The 16,133-nt window shown below is 49.3% G+C and overlaps 1 protein-coding gene across 4 annotated transcripts in view; it reads left to right on the top strand.

The window, feature by feature from the left end:
• The window catches only part of pard3ab (par-3 family cell polarity regulator alpha, b), an 80,942-nt gene extending 67,014 nt beyond the window's left edge, over nucleotides 1–13,928 (top strand). For 3 of the 4 annotated variants that reach the window (XM_053883291.1, XM_053883290.1, XM_053883289.1), the window contains 3 exons: nucleotides 6,836–6,959; nucleotides 9,740–9,894; nucleotides 11,471–13,928. In XM_053883291.1, coding sequence (XP_053739266.1) covers nucleotides 6,836–6,959; nucleotides 9,740–9,894; nucleotides 11,471–11,858 — 667 coding nt within the window. In that variant the 3' untranslated portion in view covers nucleotides 11,859–13,928. The remainder of the gene's footprint in view (nucleotides 1–6,835; nucleotides 6,960–9,739; nucleotides 9,895–11,470) is intronic. The other variant, XM_053883292.1, reaches the window with a different exon arrangement.
• The last annotated feature ends 2,205 nt before the right edge of the window (nucleotides 13,929–16,133 follow it).

The raw sequence follows: 16,133 nt of genomic DNA, 5'->3' as shown, positions 1-16,133 counted from the left end.
GACAGCTCCTGCTCCCCCCCAGAGAGTTGAACCGTGGAGAACCGTGTGACGCTTGTCTGCCAGAGACAGTGTGACACCCTTTGAGTTCTCCACGGCTGCTTCTCCATGTCTTTTCATGTGGGGAAAGTGTGTCAGGTCGGTGGGGGCGGCGGAGGGAGGGGGTTAAGAATGTTGACAGTCTTTGAAATCCGACGGTTACGGCGGAGCGTCCTGACCACCGGCGTGTCCAACCTTCTCTGGAGTCCAGGCATCTGAGGAGGCCACTTCACTGTCAGAGGGAGCCAAGTGGGGGGTGGGGGCTGGTGTTCTGCTACCTAGTTAGGAGATGTTTTGACAGGAGACATTAGTCTGTCCTGCACCCCGGAGTCGGTCGCCGGCCTGGAAGGGTTGGGGTTTCAGATGCGGTGGAGCTTTTACTGGATCACCTGTCTGTAAGACTTCTGTTCCTCAGGCAGCTGTGAAGATTCATCTTTTCGTTTTGCAACGACTCAGATAAAAGCATGAGCTAAAGCTATCTCCACATTCACGACAACATTAAGTAGAAAGAAGACGGTGACCGTTGTGGAGCAGAAGGATGGGTAAAGAATGAAATATACAGTGGATATTGAGGGAATTAAAATCTACTACGACTGATGATAAGAATAAAACAGACTTTAAAACATCCATTAAAGACTGGCTCACTTGGTTTACGACTTGTTTTCTCAGACTGTGGAGGAAGCTAAACCGAGCGACTCATGACAGGACTTCAAGACTCACTTGGAGTGGTTGGAGTCATTGCGTGTACAATCAGACTTGCTTTCCTGGAGCGCTTCCTGTCTGGTGGACGCCAACGTCGCCACTTGTGTGAAACCCAATTTCCTCAAATTATAGAGTCGGAAAAATATAGACTCATGGGTCATGCGTGGACTGGGGTCAAGTCACCGTGCTGTCTTCGGTCAATAAGGTCAACAGCCACGTGAACGGAGAAAGTTGGACTCTCTGCGAGAGTGGCAACAGTTTCCCAGTACTCGGTTTCCTCTTGCATGTGAGTTAAGATGCTACTTCAGTCCCGAGTCTTTCTTTGTTAAAGTTGACGGGTGATGACTTGTGGAATTAAGTAAGTCAACGTGGCGCCGCGGTTCGCCAGCCTGCCGTGTCGGGAACAACACAAACAGAATATAAACAGATGAGATTCACACTGAAGTTTGACGTTGTGATCTGCCGTCGCTGCATTCGGCTGTTTGTTTACATGCGACTGACTCGCTGTGACATCGCTCACCGACACGCTGAGAGAAGATTCCGGCTGACAACATAATGGATGGCCTTTTTAAGGCAGGAAAGAGGGAAGTGAGGGATGAGCCGGCAGAGGAAGTGGAGAGATAGCCGTCATCTGGCTCGGCCGATTGTAACCGAGGGAAATAAGTCGGGCGAAATTAGAATCCCGGCGTTGGCGGGAAGGTTGGGCTGTGACTGATGAATATCTGCCACGCCGGCTGATAATTTTGGCCCGGGGAGGAAGAGGAGGAGATGAGCAGGGCGGGAAGGAGGGCTGACACCGAGAGGAAATCAAATTGAAGCGGCGGTGCGGTCCGGCCTGGTTGTGTGGCGAAGGATGGATGTCTCACTCGTTGAGGCTCCTTCTCAGAGAGGAGGTTTCTGGCTGACGGCAGCATCAGATAAATCCTAATCTGAGTCAAATTAGAGTCCATTATGAGCTGAGGGTGGGGGGTGGAGGGGGAGCGATGGGGGAGAGGGGGAGTACTCTCCTTTTGTTTCAGAACTGCGACTTCAGATGGAGGATCGCCATGGTTACAAGTGGCTTCCTGTTGAGTCACACACGTCTCCTGTTCATCACCAGCCTGTCCCAGCTACACAGGGAGAGAGATGAGGAAGCATAGATCAGGGCGGTGTGTTCAGGAGCTGTACTCTGGTGACCGACATCCAAGTCTTCCTCTGTCTATTAGGGATGGGTGGTATGGACAAAAAAGGTTATCGCGATAAATTCGGCGATAACAATAATTATCACACTAAATACATTTTCATTCCATTCCATGTGTTGGACACTACAGTCTCCCTTGAAACTGTCTTATGATGAAACTTATGAGTGGAGTTTGTTTCCAACATCATTGTTTGTTATACCTATCAATATGATAGTGAACTACGTGTAGAGATGAGAAATTCAGTGTTTCACGTCTCTGGTAGAAGCCGCTGGTGTCTGACAGGCTGCTCTGCCAGCTTTATTTAGGGGTTAAATGGAGCCGTCTGTCTGCTGTATCTCATGTCTCTTCCCAGTTGACGTGAACTATGGAGCAGTCTGGACACATGTCCTACATGCTACTGAAGAACTGTTAGAAATCATGTGAAGAAATGATCATGTAGTCATATTCTATTCTCTAAATCATGATACAAACTGTCTTTGTCTTGTGTAATGAAAAACCTTTTTATGATTCTCTCTCCTGAAATGGTTGTTTTCCATGGCCTTATTGAAGAGTTCACTAATACTTTGACCACTTTAGAATTTGTTGATGGTCCCTAACTGATGGCGGCTCGTAGCATTAGCACTGCCTGTGAGAGTGTGTCCGCGATCAGTGAACCCTAATCGGGACGCGGAAGAGGACGCTGTCGCCAATACTGGAGCGGAGCTCCATCCAATATCCAACTATTTTCACCACGGTGTTTCGCTGAGGTGCTAGCGCAGCGGGAGACCTGCATGTGTTGATGTGTACCAAGGCAGACGACCACGTCAGAGAACCTATAAGGACCAATGCAGCAAGTGAGCCCTGTTTATTGAATTCATTGTGAGATGCAGTATTGTCATGTGGAGATTGTTTGGCGGTATATTGTGTACGATAAGTTATCGCCCAGCCCTACTGTCTATCGTCCCATTGTTGCTCTGGTGAGAGATTGACAGTCTTCACTCCATTAAACCTGAGGTTTCCATCGAGTGACGTGGGAGAATCGAAGCTGATAGCAGGAAGCTCGTGTGAACAGAAGATGGCGTTTGATTTCCTTGGGGGCCCGACCAGACAGGTTCAGGTCTGACCCCTGAAGTGTCCCCTCTCACCGCTCCAGATCGCTGTCATCTGTCTGCCTCCGCTGCCATCACACCTGAGGGAGAGCGTCCCACAGCACGTGAGCTGCAAAGGGTCGGCGAGTCAATGGCTTTACGACGAGTGGAGCCGTCCTCATTGTTCGCTTCTGTGTCAACGCGGCCGTAAAGTCCACTCTTCCAGGCCATTAACTCTGAGTGCCGCGCTAACGACTCCACTGAGAAGTGGAAACTTGTTTCCGCTCGTTTGCCGATATGTCCAACTCGTGTTTTCACAGCGCCATGGCGGGGAGGGAGGGGCTCTTCTCTCTGAGAGAGTCTGTTTGAACTGAATCGTCATGACACTCTCCTGGTTATTAATGAAGTCGGAGCCGTGTCCTCCACACTGAGGGTCTCACCTCGGTCTCTGACGTCTGCTGACTTTCACTCTGTCATGCTGTTGTGTGTCCTGGTGTTACAACTAAGCAAAGTAGCTCACATCATCAAGGAGCAACAATCCTGTTGTTAGCATGCTAGCATTAGCAGCTAGCTGTATTTTCACCTCTCTGACTTCTTGGAAGTCATCGGATGCTACGGTAGATCAGCGCGACGCACGTGTCCTCGGCCACAACGCAGACTTCCACTGAAGACCCATTCAAGTTTGCGGAAAAGTCATTACCGTCATGTGTCAGAGCCACCCTTGTGATTCAAAGCCGCGTCGCTCTCACTCCAGCTAATCCAGTCGTGCTTCCCTCTGAAAGTGTCTCTCAGATTAGATCCATGCCTCGCTCCAGGTTTTAATCCAGACATGAGCTCGACCCCTGAATATGAAAACGTCAGGCTGGCGAGGAAACTGAGTCCTAAATGGCCTCTCATAGGCCATGACCGTTAACAAGCCGCTGGATTAGGATTTAATCTGTCTGATCTCTGTTTAGATTACCACAGATCATCATCACCGTGCAGATCTGTCGGGGCGGATTTGAAAGGACAGTCATTTTAGCACCTGGAATGAGTGTTTCTACTGATGTTTCTTCACACACACTCATCATGGACACACCTTCAGAACAAACACAGTGTGCAGAGTGCAGACCTCCTCCAAGCAGCTTCAGTCCTCCCCAACACCGCCTGCCAATGGCAAAGTATCTGTCAGAACCAAATGATCCAAGTGCCTCTGCGTCTGACGATGTTAAACAATCCTTTAAAAAATCCCTAGATCCAGATGGTGAGCAGGGTCATGCCCAAAATGAAACCATTTTTTTCGTTGTGCCGTTTCAAATGTTTCCAATTCTAAACCTGTACATAACGTTATTTTGAACGTACAAACAAATCAACACCATCAAAAACATACGATCAGTTATTTTGAAGTTTTCATGCTCAAATTGAGGCCAACCCTTGTGGGGACCGGCTAAAATGTCCCCTCGAAAGCATGGGGTCCAAGCAAGGACAGATATACAGGTCCATCTAAACACATAAAAACAAATGAAAGCTTAAACATAACAAAAGAACACTACAGCATGCGTCAAACACGAGCTGACATGGGACACCGATCCAGTTCCGTGTTGGATATCACGCCTGCAGTTGTGAGTCCTGGACAGATCCAGGCAGACTGGTGGTGGGACTCGCGATCTGACGGAGAGAGCGGCGGCATGAAATCGGCTGGAGGTGATGTAGCTGCCTTGGGTGGACACGGGGCTGAAACCCGAGCTCCGTGTGTGCGTCAGATATTACATGAGCGCCGGAGCTCTGAAAGATGAAGCTGCCCTCTAAAGTGAAAACCAATGAAGTGGAATCCGCCAATGACTCCAGTGTTTACAGTCGCACTCCTGCAGGTCGATGCCGGCGGGGTGGAGGAGCGGGTCGGAGTGGTTCTGGTGCAGGCCTGGAGATAGTACGGTCGCAGAGACATACAGCACCTGGGAAATGTGGGCGGCGGCACCAGTGAGGGTCCAGGCTGAGGCCTGTGGGCCTGAGAGCCGACTGCTAACTTGTTCTGTGGTCACGCTGAAGTACAACTACACACGCGCGCTTCCTGATGAATGAGTTTTTCGTTAATTGACTCATGGAATCAATGAAGCTCTCACAAATGTTTTCTCTATCGACGCTCGTCAGCTGCCGTGTCATCGATCACTTAATTGTGTCCTGGAGTCAATTAGCTTGTGTCCAAGTTGCCGGTGTAATCCCGATAATCCGGCAGCGCGGCGCTTCTGGAGACCCCAGCGACCCGAGACACGGCGATCCCTCGACCTGCTAATCTCTGGACAGCAGAAGCTGCCCGGCTCACGTTTCACAACCAGGGCTGTTGTTTACGACCCTGAGTGCGGGGCTCACGGGAGGGCATGCCTCTGAGGTCAAAGGTCGTCTGGTCCTCTCACTGAGTTACTGGTGGAGTGAGGATGTTGTGACACTTGGAAGAGTGTGTGACGATATATTTGACTCCAGAGTCCCTCAGAAGGAGCTTTGTTGTCGGACACCTCGGTGCTCAGACTCTGGCCGAGGCGCCTCGTCCCTGTCGCTCAATAACCGTGGATTATCATGACGGACAGTCCGTGGCGGCGGGGCCTCCCCAGCTGCGTCCGAGGGGCCCCCGTCCTGCTTAATCTAATAAAAGTGGAGCGGCCCCAGCTGCTGCGTCCGGGGGGCCCCACTGTACCGCTCACTGTTTCTCACCATCTCATCATCGGCAAATGTTTATTTAACAGACCCGGGTCGGTCCGACGCCCGAGTCCCAGGGCGGCGCCGGCTTAATGAAATCTTTAATGAAGACGGTGGCGTTTAATTAAAAGCCAAAGATACCAATGTAGATGAGTGAATGAAAAGATGAGGAGATGGCGGTCGTCATGCCGCGCACGTTCTCGCCGCCGGGAACCCACAATGGTGGCAAGCTTGTCTCCTGCAGGTTGGCCGACTTGTCGTAGCTGGCCCAGAGGTCTCTCACTGGGGGGGATGGAGGGGGGTGGACTCGGTCTGCAGGGCTCAGTGCCTGATGCTAATGCGTAATAAACTCATAAACAAACGCCAGTGATATCACTTAGTTTTGTTTTTTTCCCCCCATCCCTCTTACTCTGACTCCTGTCGAGAGTCAAGAATCTCATAGGCCAAATCTGTGGAATGGTTCTAGTCATTGACTTTTTTTCTTGAAGACTCATGTCTGGTCGTAGACCGGTGTCTGAGTTGTCGACCTCCGTGACTCGTACCGGCGGAGACGTCTCAGCTGGGACTCGTCGTGTCACCGCACACGGACCACGTGCCCTCTGCTCTCTGTCCCGACACGGAAGAGTGATTCCCGACTGTCAGGGAGGTTCAAAGCTCGGCAGCGTTGCCGCCAGCGAGTCTCAGCTTTCATCGAATCCCAGAGCAGCTCGACGGGCCGCTCGCTGACCCTCTCTCCCACTGCCAGATATTGAGTGGAGCGTCCAGAGGCAGACGCTCGTCTCTCGAGGTTCCTCTTCTTCACTTCCCGCACAACTAAGTTGCACTGTTGCTCTTTGCCTGGCATGATTTACGACGTCTGGGCTGCAGATCCGTGGACTCACTTTGACTCACTCCCCAGACAGAACTTAAGACTAGTTTGGTCCAAAAAGAATCAGTTAACCCATGAGTCATGCACGTTGACTCGAGGTCCGCTCTGGTTGCCGAAGCAGCTGAAGGTGACCATGATGAGGAGGTCCAGTCAGATCAGGCTCTTTGGTTCCCTGCGTCAAACATCAAATCTGGGTCGACTCTTTAGCGCTTTCAGTCAATCCACAGAATCCTGCGGCCATTCCGCCGGACCGAACCAGGTCACTCGTTCACACTGCTCACTCCCCCCGCCCCCTTCTCTCTCCTCAGCGGCCGACTAGCCCCGAGCAACCACGACCGGATACAGAGGCTGCGGCAGGAGTTCCAGCAGGCCCAGAACGTTCCCGAGGATCCGGACGACCGCCGGAGGACCTACAGCTTCGAGCAGCCCTGGGTGAGTGTGTGAGCGCGGGGCCCCGAGGACTCGAGGAGAGAACCTGGAGCGGGTGCTGACTAACTCCACCACTCATACCCCGCCTGTGTGGACCATTAACCCTGTCATCCTCATGCATGCGGGACTTTCACATCATCACTAACCTGTCTCACCTCACCCCCATCTGTCCGTCACCCTGTGGACCCGCCCACTGGACTCAGCGGTGCCTTCACTGGTCGTGTTTATCTTTGAAGTCAGAGTGTAGTATTTTGAACAAGCGAACAAACGCTGCCTCCACGTCCAGAGCGCTTTCACTATTTATTCTCCTGTTAGACTTTACATCTGTGACAAAGGTCATGTGATGGTTTTTACGCAGGATTTTTTTTTCAGTCCACGAGAATCTTTTTTTTCTTTTTTTTTTAAGAAAAGTTTTTAGAAGTTAAAATGTTTTTTAAGGCAAATTCTTTTTTTCATATTTCAGAATACTGTCATGTAATTTACATTTTTCTCAGTCAAACTCATATTTAGTTCTTTATCTATATTGACTTTTTTATAAAATATATTTTTAAAACATTTTTTTCTATATAATAGAAAAATGTAACTTTTTTTTAAGCGATAATTGTCCCACCAAACAGGAAGTTAAAAATCATCACATGACCGCGACACTTGGCGTGCAGTGTTTGTCAACAACCTGTTTTGGTGTCACAACTCGTGCTGATTTGTGGAGCCAAACGTGTCTTCACAAAAATGATGCAGCACTTCCACGTGTTTTGTATTTTTGTTTTAAATGGAATCTGAAAATGTAATAAATTGTAAATTAATCTGAGACTGTTAATAATCCCAGTTGTGTTTGTTTACCTTTGACATATTGTTTACATCAGGATTTGGAGTTGATGAATGAGTGAATATGGATTATTAAGGAAGATATAACCTGCTATAGAGCAAGAAATTAGAATAAAAATGAGATCTAAATCTTGAGATTAAGAGTCAAAGGTGAGATTACGATGTCATGTTGCTGCTCTATGGCTGCTAACATGGATGTTAAACCTTTAATCCTGGTAATCTGCTCTTCAGAACTTCACGTTGATGTTTGGCATGTGGAGTCCGGACATTCCCTGGAGAGAATTCCGCAGCTTGTGGGAATGTGGCGCCGCGTGCTTTTGTCCGGGAGCAACAGAGCGCTCTGCATTGTTGTTGTTGTTTGTCAACACCGCAGTATTTGTGTGTTCTTGTGCTGTGGGAGCTGAGCAGTTTAATTATTCACGGTCAGGGATTAGTCCAGTTTCAGTCTGGACTCAAACTGCTGCTCTCTGGTCGCTGCCTGTGTTTCAGGGAGCCGCCGAGGATTGTGGGTAACGCTCTGATTCTATCAGTCTGACTGATGGCTGCTCGCCGCGACGGCGACGCACAACCTTATTGCTCTCATTTGTCGCCCGCGAGACTCGAGTCGTCCTCGCAGTTCTGACAGGTCAAGATGAGGTTCGACTTTGGAACCGACCCAAAACCTCCTGGACCACCTCATGACGACATGTCCTTGTGGGGACATTTTGAGGTTTCCCGTTGCCATAGCCCTTTCCCCAGCCTCTCACCCTGAACCTAACCATCCAAAACAAATGGTTCACCTGAACCAGCACTCTGAACCAAACAACCAACAGTCTTCATCCTCAAATCGAGGCTCAACCTCATGGTCCTCACAAGGATAGCGTTTTGTCAAGAATTGGTCCCCACAAAGTAGGATAAACAATTCCACACACACAAGTGGGGCAAGTTTTACTACTCTTGTTTTTCCTTTTTTTTTCCACTTTTTCATTTATGCTGTGCACTGTGTCTGACTTTTTTTCATGAATATTTCAGGGCTTTAATTGTATTTAATTTGATGACATTCTTCAGTTCTTACTTCCCAGACTGTTTGAGGAAGGTTTGTTGGCGTCATGTTTCTCCATGTTCAGTTCCCCGGCCCTCGTTCTTCAGGTTTCTTCGGTCTCACTCTAAACTCCTCCGTGTCTTTGTTTGCTCGGGTGATGGCGGCGGCTAGTCGCTGCTAGCTGTGACGTTTAGCCGCCTCACAAGTCTCTGCTGAGTTTTGTCGCAGTTGTACGAACTCCGGCCGAAGACTTGTGTCAAAGCCGAGGTGAGTCTGCAGGTCCGCCATCTTCATTTACACCCACTAACCCCACCACCACCCCCACATCTCCTCACTGCACCCACCGGTCTCCAGCATGCCCTCCCCTCACCTGTCTGTCTGTCTGTCTGTCTCACTCACCGTCGTACTGACCCGAGAGGACCGGACCTCTGCTCCGGGTTCAGCTCTCACTGTCTCTGGTAAGTGTCTTGGGACTTGGGTGGGTGGCGGGTCTGTTGGGTCATGAGTCTCTGGCTACAGTAGAACTTCAGAGGCGACCTGTTCATCGTGATGTAGACTGTGATGTGTTGTGCGACTGTGGTGATGTAGACTGTGATGGTGGCTGTGTTGAGGATGGACCGGTTCCTGGCATGAGGTGGACGTACTGACTGTGAAGGAGACCTGGGTGTGGGTAGTGATGCTGAACCGAGACAGAGACTGGAGTCAGACCGAGTCACTGGACGACTTCACAGACTAATAGACCCTATGTCAGAACCAGACTTCTTCACAGACTAAGGTGGACCACAGCAGACCTCCAGACTCAGAAGTAGGGACCGGGACTTGAGCAGAGACCAGGTCCAGACCTGAGCTGGAACCTCCTCAGAACTGTTGAAGTCTGAGTAACTGACCCGCTGACTGAGATTCAGGTCTCTGACGACTGATCTGTTGCCTGTTCCAGTCCACCTCCAGCACCACCAGCAGCAGCAACGGTCCGAACAGCTACAGCCAGCCTGGACGACACTCTGTCTCGGTGGAGGTCCAGATGCAGCGGCAGAGACAGGAGGAGAGGGAGTCCTTCGCCCAGGCTCAGCGCCAGTACAGCTCGCTGCCACGGTAACTGAGTGTCTGTGTGTTGGCATGTTTTGCCATACTTGTGAGTACTGAGTCTTGACAAGCCACCTTCTTGTGAGGACATTTTGGCCTGTCCTCACAAGGTTTAGAGGGTTAAAACATCAGTCAAAGTACTGTGGTTAAGTTTGATTCAGAGTCCTGGTTAAGGTCAGACATTTTTTTGGGATGGTTGAGGGGGAGAGGCTGGGGAAAGGGCTATGTCAGTGAGAGGTCCTCACAAGGATACCAAAAAAAAAAAAAAACATCTATGTATGTTCATGTGAGTGTCCTGGAGCAACTTCCTGTGTGATGACATCACTCTGGTTCAACATCATGTGACTTCAGAGAGTTCAACATTTTCAATTTACCCAAAGTTCCACTGGTCACATGATCCGGTCCCAATGCAAACACTTCCTGTCAGAACTACAAACAGAAGTGGTGGTTAATATTTCACGTCTTCCGTCAAACATTCATGCCGCCGTCCCGCCGCGCCGCACCACGCGGCTCCGCTAATGCTATTAAGACGCTTCGCGACTGACTGACCCCAACACTGCAGCACAGCCACACGGAGCCGTCCCTGCTGGCGCTCACTCACACACACACACACACACACACACACACACACACACACACACACTCACTTCGCTCAACAATCACCACACACAGCAGCAATGTAGCAGTTTATGAAACGACATCAAAACACAGGTTTGACACAACAAAGCTCACGTCCGACCGCCGCGGAGCGAAAGAGCACGGTGCTCCTCCGACGCCGGAGCGTGGATGAAAGAGAAGAATTAATGATCAGGGCTCCTCAGGATGAAAGACAGAGCGGTGTGTTCCCATCACACCTGTCTCACCTCACACAAAGACCCGGCTCACCTCTCAGCCCGGTTCTTTGTCATCACGTGAATGGGAATCAGAAAATTGGACTCAGTCAGGCGTGCCCGGGTCTGGATCCTCCTCTCATTGATCCGGAGAGCGCGTGTGTGTGTGTGCGCGCGTCGGCGCGTCCACACACACGTGAATAATTGTGTCTCTTCACACTCGACTGATAAAGCTGCTAATTATTCATGACTCTGTCAGCGTGTGTTTTTGTCTTCCACGAGTCGAGTGAGGGAGAGGTTGTTTGTTTGTGTGTCTTCTGGTCTTGATGTGTGAAACCTTTCTTCTTTTTATGGTCCTGTAGACGTACAAAACACACACCAGAAGAGCCACACTTCTGCACGCCAAAATAAAGGCTGGCAGTGGCGCGATCGTACGCAGCACTCGGCGAAAAGGAGTGCAGGACGATCATGCAGTCGCACACCAAACTATACTCACCTAATGCTAGCAAGCTAGCTCACACACAATTTACTCTCTACACGTCAACAACACCCCACTAAACACACACATAGACTCCTCTCAAGAACCTCGCCGTGTGTCAGGTCCGATGGTTCGTCCTGTCCATCCTCATGGTGGTTCAGAACCAGATGTGGTCCCATGTCCCTGCAGAACCCTGTCCTTCCCGCCGGCCATCTGGTCTCAGGTGTGTGATGTTGTTAGCTTGTGGTCCCCTCACGGTCCCGGGTCTCTGTTCCAGGCAGCCGAGGAAGAACCCCAGCACCGTCTCTCAGGAATCGTGGGACAAAGTGTACCCGCCTGGCGAGGTCTTCCAGACAGCCAAGGATAACCCCCGCTACTCCAGCTACCAGGGCTCTCGGAACGGCTACCCGGGCGGCGGCGTGGGGATCAACGCCCGGGTCCTGCTGGAGGCCCAGGAGCTGCTGAGGCAGGAGCAGCGGCGCCGAGAGCTGGAAGCCAAAGGGAAGCTAATGCAGGACCCTAGCTACGACGGCTACTCAGGGCTTCGCCTGAAGGACCCGGCGTCGCCGAAGGGTCCGTACCGGCAAGACGTGCCACCCTCGCCGTCGCAGTTGGCGCGACTCAACCGCATCGGGTCGGAGAAAGGTCGACTGTTCTACTCTTGAGAGGGTTTTTGTTTTTGTGACGCGTGCTGCCTTCAAGGACGCTGTAAACCTGGTGTTCCCAGTTCCAGAACCTCCGACATGCTGACTGATTTGGGAGGCTCCGCCTCTCACCAGGGGCCGGGTGCCTCCCTGAAACGGATCCTACGCACTGGCGGCTCAGAAAGTCCTTCTGTCTTCTCGCGTTAGCGGCAGAGTTGCCGTCGTTCTGATGTTTAACTTCCAACCTCCCGATGGTTGTAAACCGCGCGGCGCTCGCGTCATGGCCGTGACTCTCCTCGCTGTGCGGATGACCTTCACTCAGTCGGGGGGGTTTGAGGTTTCTGCGCGCCTCTCTGATGTTTCTCGCCACGACTTCAGTGGACGCCACAAACGCTGAAGGTTAGACTCCGGCTGTGTGCCCCCGGCGCCACCTGCGGGGAGGAGCAGAGAGGAGCCGCGTGTTATTAATAAAGTAAGAAACACCCCCCGCCCCCTCGCTGGAGATGGTCTTCATCCATAATTCATGTCTTCTCTGTGGAGGAGCTCCAGGCAGGAGGGGGGCGGCTCTGATCCGCTGCCCAGCTCGCCTGCTCCTCTCTGGGATTGTGTCGCTGGCTGGCCTGCCTGTGTTGGAGCTCCATCCTCCCCTCCCTTCTACCTCAGCAGCCGTCTTCTCGCTCGCCCTCCACCTTCGCCTCCTCGCGCTCCTCCTCTCCGTCGCTGAATTTTTCATCAGAGCCACCTGCTGCCTGTCAGAACCCACCACCAGAGGCGAAGCCCGCTTTTCAAAATAGAACGTGGCGGCGTCGACGGCGAGCGACGGAAGCGTTCGCTGAAGTCAATTATTGACGTGTTGTGAGTCTCCTGCTTCATAACCAGGTCTGACACCACCAGAGCCACGGAGACGTGACGCCAAATCCACGTCCCATTTGTGAGCAATAAAGTTGTTGCAATAAGAACGCTGAATAGATTTATGAAAATGGCGAGAATAAAGTCATAAAATCACATTTTTTAATTCACGGTTTAGTTCTGTAAATATAAAATCATAACAACCATTTAACTAATAATACATTTTAAACATTTCTAGAGTTCAAATACTTTTGAAATAAGTGTTAACTTTTCTGCACAATTTTATAACTTTATAAACAGATTTCAAGTCAAAAATGAATGTTTATAATTATTTTAAATGTTGAAATAAAAGTTTTTATAATTATAAATGTGAAAATAAATGAAGGTACTGGTCACCCTGGTTCAAATGTTTTATTTAAATATATCATTTTTTTTATATCTCTTTTTTTTTAACTTGTACTATTTCCGTTTGTTGTGCCTCTTAAATGATTTTTTTTTTTTTTTTTTATGTTTTACTTTTTTCCCTATTTTATGACTTTATTCTCGTCCGTGCTGAGACTCGTTTCTTGAGCCACGGTTTTGCTCTTCTCCTTCGCTGCATACCTCGTTTCTCTTCAGCTGGTCACGTTTTTACAAAAGGGAAACATGAAGAATGAAGCGTCTCCGTCCATTTTTCAAAGTTACCGAAGAGTTATTTGCATTTTTTTTTTCTTGTCTGTGTCACTGCTAGTGATGCTAACAGTTAGCAAAAAACCCATCTGCTCTGCTGGAATAAACATAAATATGTTGGTATAAAACCCTTTTCACCTTATCACAAAAGCAATATTGGATTGTAACAAGAAATCACAGAAATGAAAACCAAGAATTTCACTAATGGTTTAAGTAGAAAAAAACAAAGCATAGGAAATATTTTGAGCCAAAATGAGTCTCACATACGCCACTTGTTTCGCCACATGACCGCAAAGCTTCCGTCTCTGACAACAAACTCATTCACTTAGTTTTTAGGAGACGACGAGCCGCCGGCGAGTCTGAGCTGGATTGTAATGTCCCCAAATCTCCGACGTGATGTGAAGGATGTAGCTAAAGTGCCTGAACTCCGAAGTCGTCTGCCGCTCGTGTGCGAGTCGGATCGGCCTTCGACTGTTTCGGGAAGTCGACGGACGCAGAGGTGCAATTTGTCTTTTCGGAACTTTATGTAGAAGCTTTTCTTGTGTACATACGGAGTTTAGAATAAAATCTCTCTACGAGCTGGTCTGCTGTTTTTTCTGTGGGAGGCGGGTCCTGTAGGGGGTGCAGAGTTCCTGTCCTGAGGTTTGACGTTCCTGTGAGACTCAGGATCACGTTTGCAGTCATTTCTTGACCTCCAACTGTGACTGGCTCACAGATGGGATGTGGATCAGCACCTCCAAGTCTGGGGTCGTGGTGCTCAGAAGTGAATGGTCATGTTTGTCCTCCATCTCATCTGGAGTCTCCCTGTCCACTTCCTGTTTCTATTCCCGTGGCCGTCAGTGGTGCTGATCCAGAGGGTCAAAGGTCACTTCCTGGTTGATGACTTTTAAAGATGTGGAGCGCAGCAAGTCTCAAAAATCACACACAATCACAATGCTGCGCCTCGGGAGACGCCAGGAATTGCTTTGTTTTATCCTCTGCAGCGGGTGAAGTGTCCGACTCTGAAATCAAGTTCACCTGAGTCCCACTTTAATCTCACCCTTTTAATCTCATGATCTCCTCTGACTGAATTATTATGGCCAGTTTTCTCAGATTATTCCAGATTATAATTCACTTCTGGTTGGATTACATTGTAAAAGGACCAAGGATCTTTTTTTTTTTTTATTCAGTTACATTTTGTTTTTTTGTCATTTATTCGTCACTTTTTTGATGTAGATATGGCAATGTTTTAAACATATTCACTTTTTAACCAACGTAGTCCGTCTGATTCCAACATGGAACCGTGTTAGCTGTGCGCTGCTGTGGCGTGTTGATGACATCATCACGGTGGTGTGTGAGGTGCTGATGGATCTAACAGATGACCATCAGTGAACTGGAGTCGCTGGCCGCACGTGACCCAGCGAACTGTTTTGACCCGGTGTCTCACTGACGTCTCCATCTTCTGCAGCACCGCCGACCTCCTGGTAGCTCCGCGTTCTGCTCCTGGATTTGGGTTTCACAGGTCCAGGGTCTAGAACCAGATGTGCTCCTGTGGGTCGAAGGCTGTGGCGGCGGAACATCTGTTGTGTGTGAGAGAGCGAAGGACACACAGAAGTGTGTTAGTGTGTGTTTTGACCAAGTGTGTGGTGCTGTGAGTTTGTCTGAGATGGTTGTGAATGTGTGTGGGGCAAGACAAACTTTGGTTGTGTCAGTCTCGCCTGTGTGTCGCGTCACTTCCGTAGACTGGTGGTGTGGGTGGAACCCCCTGAACGCAGCACAACAATAATTCAGATCATTAGCAGTTTGCTGTCGCCGCCCACCTGCGGCTGCGCGGTGACTCATCACGTCAAGCTGAAGTACAGAACCATGTTCGCAGCTTGGCTTCCGGTGTGTGCGTGTCGTGATCACCGTGAACCAGGAGCAGTTGGTCACGTGCTCAGATCTGCGTTTTAATAAAGTGTCTCTGGTCTGGAAGAGAGTTGAGTGAGTCCAGCATGCGGGTCGGTAACGGACGTGCGCGCCGCTGACAGTGATGAATTCACATTATTAGGCCGCAGACACCGGAGCGACGGTGTCATCCATCTTCATCCTGACCAGAAGCGTCGCGCGGCGCCGCCTCCTCCTCTCGCGCTGCCATCACACACACGCTGAAGTGGGTTCCCGGGGCCTCCGAGTCCAGCTGGGATGCTTATCCTAGCATGGATGGGGAACCTCTCAGGGCTCTAGGCTCCTTCCTCAAGATTGAGTCATCGAGCACCGGAACAATGGGTCAGTGAAGATGAGGATCAGCGCCTCTGAGTCTGGACGGAAGGAGGAGCTATGGGAGGGCAAAAAAAAGACATTTTAAAAAGAGCAAATCTTCACCAAAAAAGAAAAAAATCAAGTATAAAATTGGAGGAAAACTATATAATCAAGGAAAAATAAGTTGAAATTTCTAGTACACTATAATAGTAAATAAATTATGTAAATAATTGTAATTTTTGTTTAAAAAATACTTCTTGTTGTGGTCATAATAATAATTTTCAGTGTTGTTTTTTTTTTTCAGAAAATAATAGTGACAAAAATATCTATTATTTACAAAAAGTAAGAGAGTGACACATCATTTTTATTTATATTTTTGGAGGAAAATGTGCTCAAAACTGAAATGCAAAAACTTGCATAAAAAGGTACAGTATGGATGGATAAAAAAGAAAGGTTAATCGTAAATCTTCTCATAGAACCAAAACTGAATGGCAAATGAGGAAGTCTTAGATGTAGTCATTCTATAAATATAATAAGAAGAACTTGCACCTGTCATGT

This window comes from Synchiropus splendidus, chromosome 13 (genome assembly GCF_027744825.2).
Source record: "Synchiropus splendidus isolate RoL2022-P1 chromosome 13, RoL_Sspl_1.0, whole genome shotgun sequence".
NCBI lineage: Eukaryota > Metazoa > Chordata > Actinopteri > Syngnathiformes > Callionymidae > Synchiropus > Synchiropus splendidus.
Note: the sequence above shows the minus strand (reverse complement) of the source record. Positions and strands in the feature narration are given on the sequence as shown.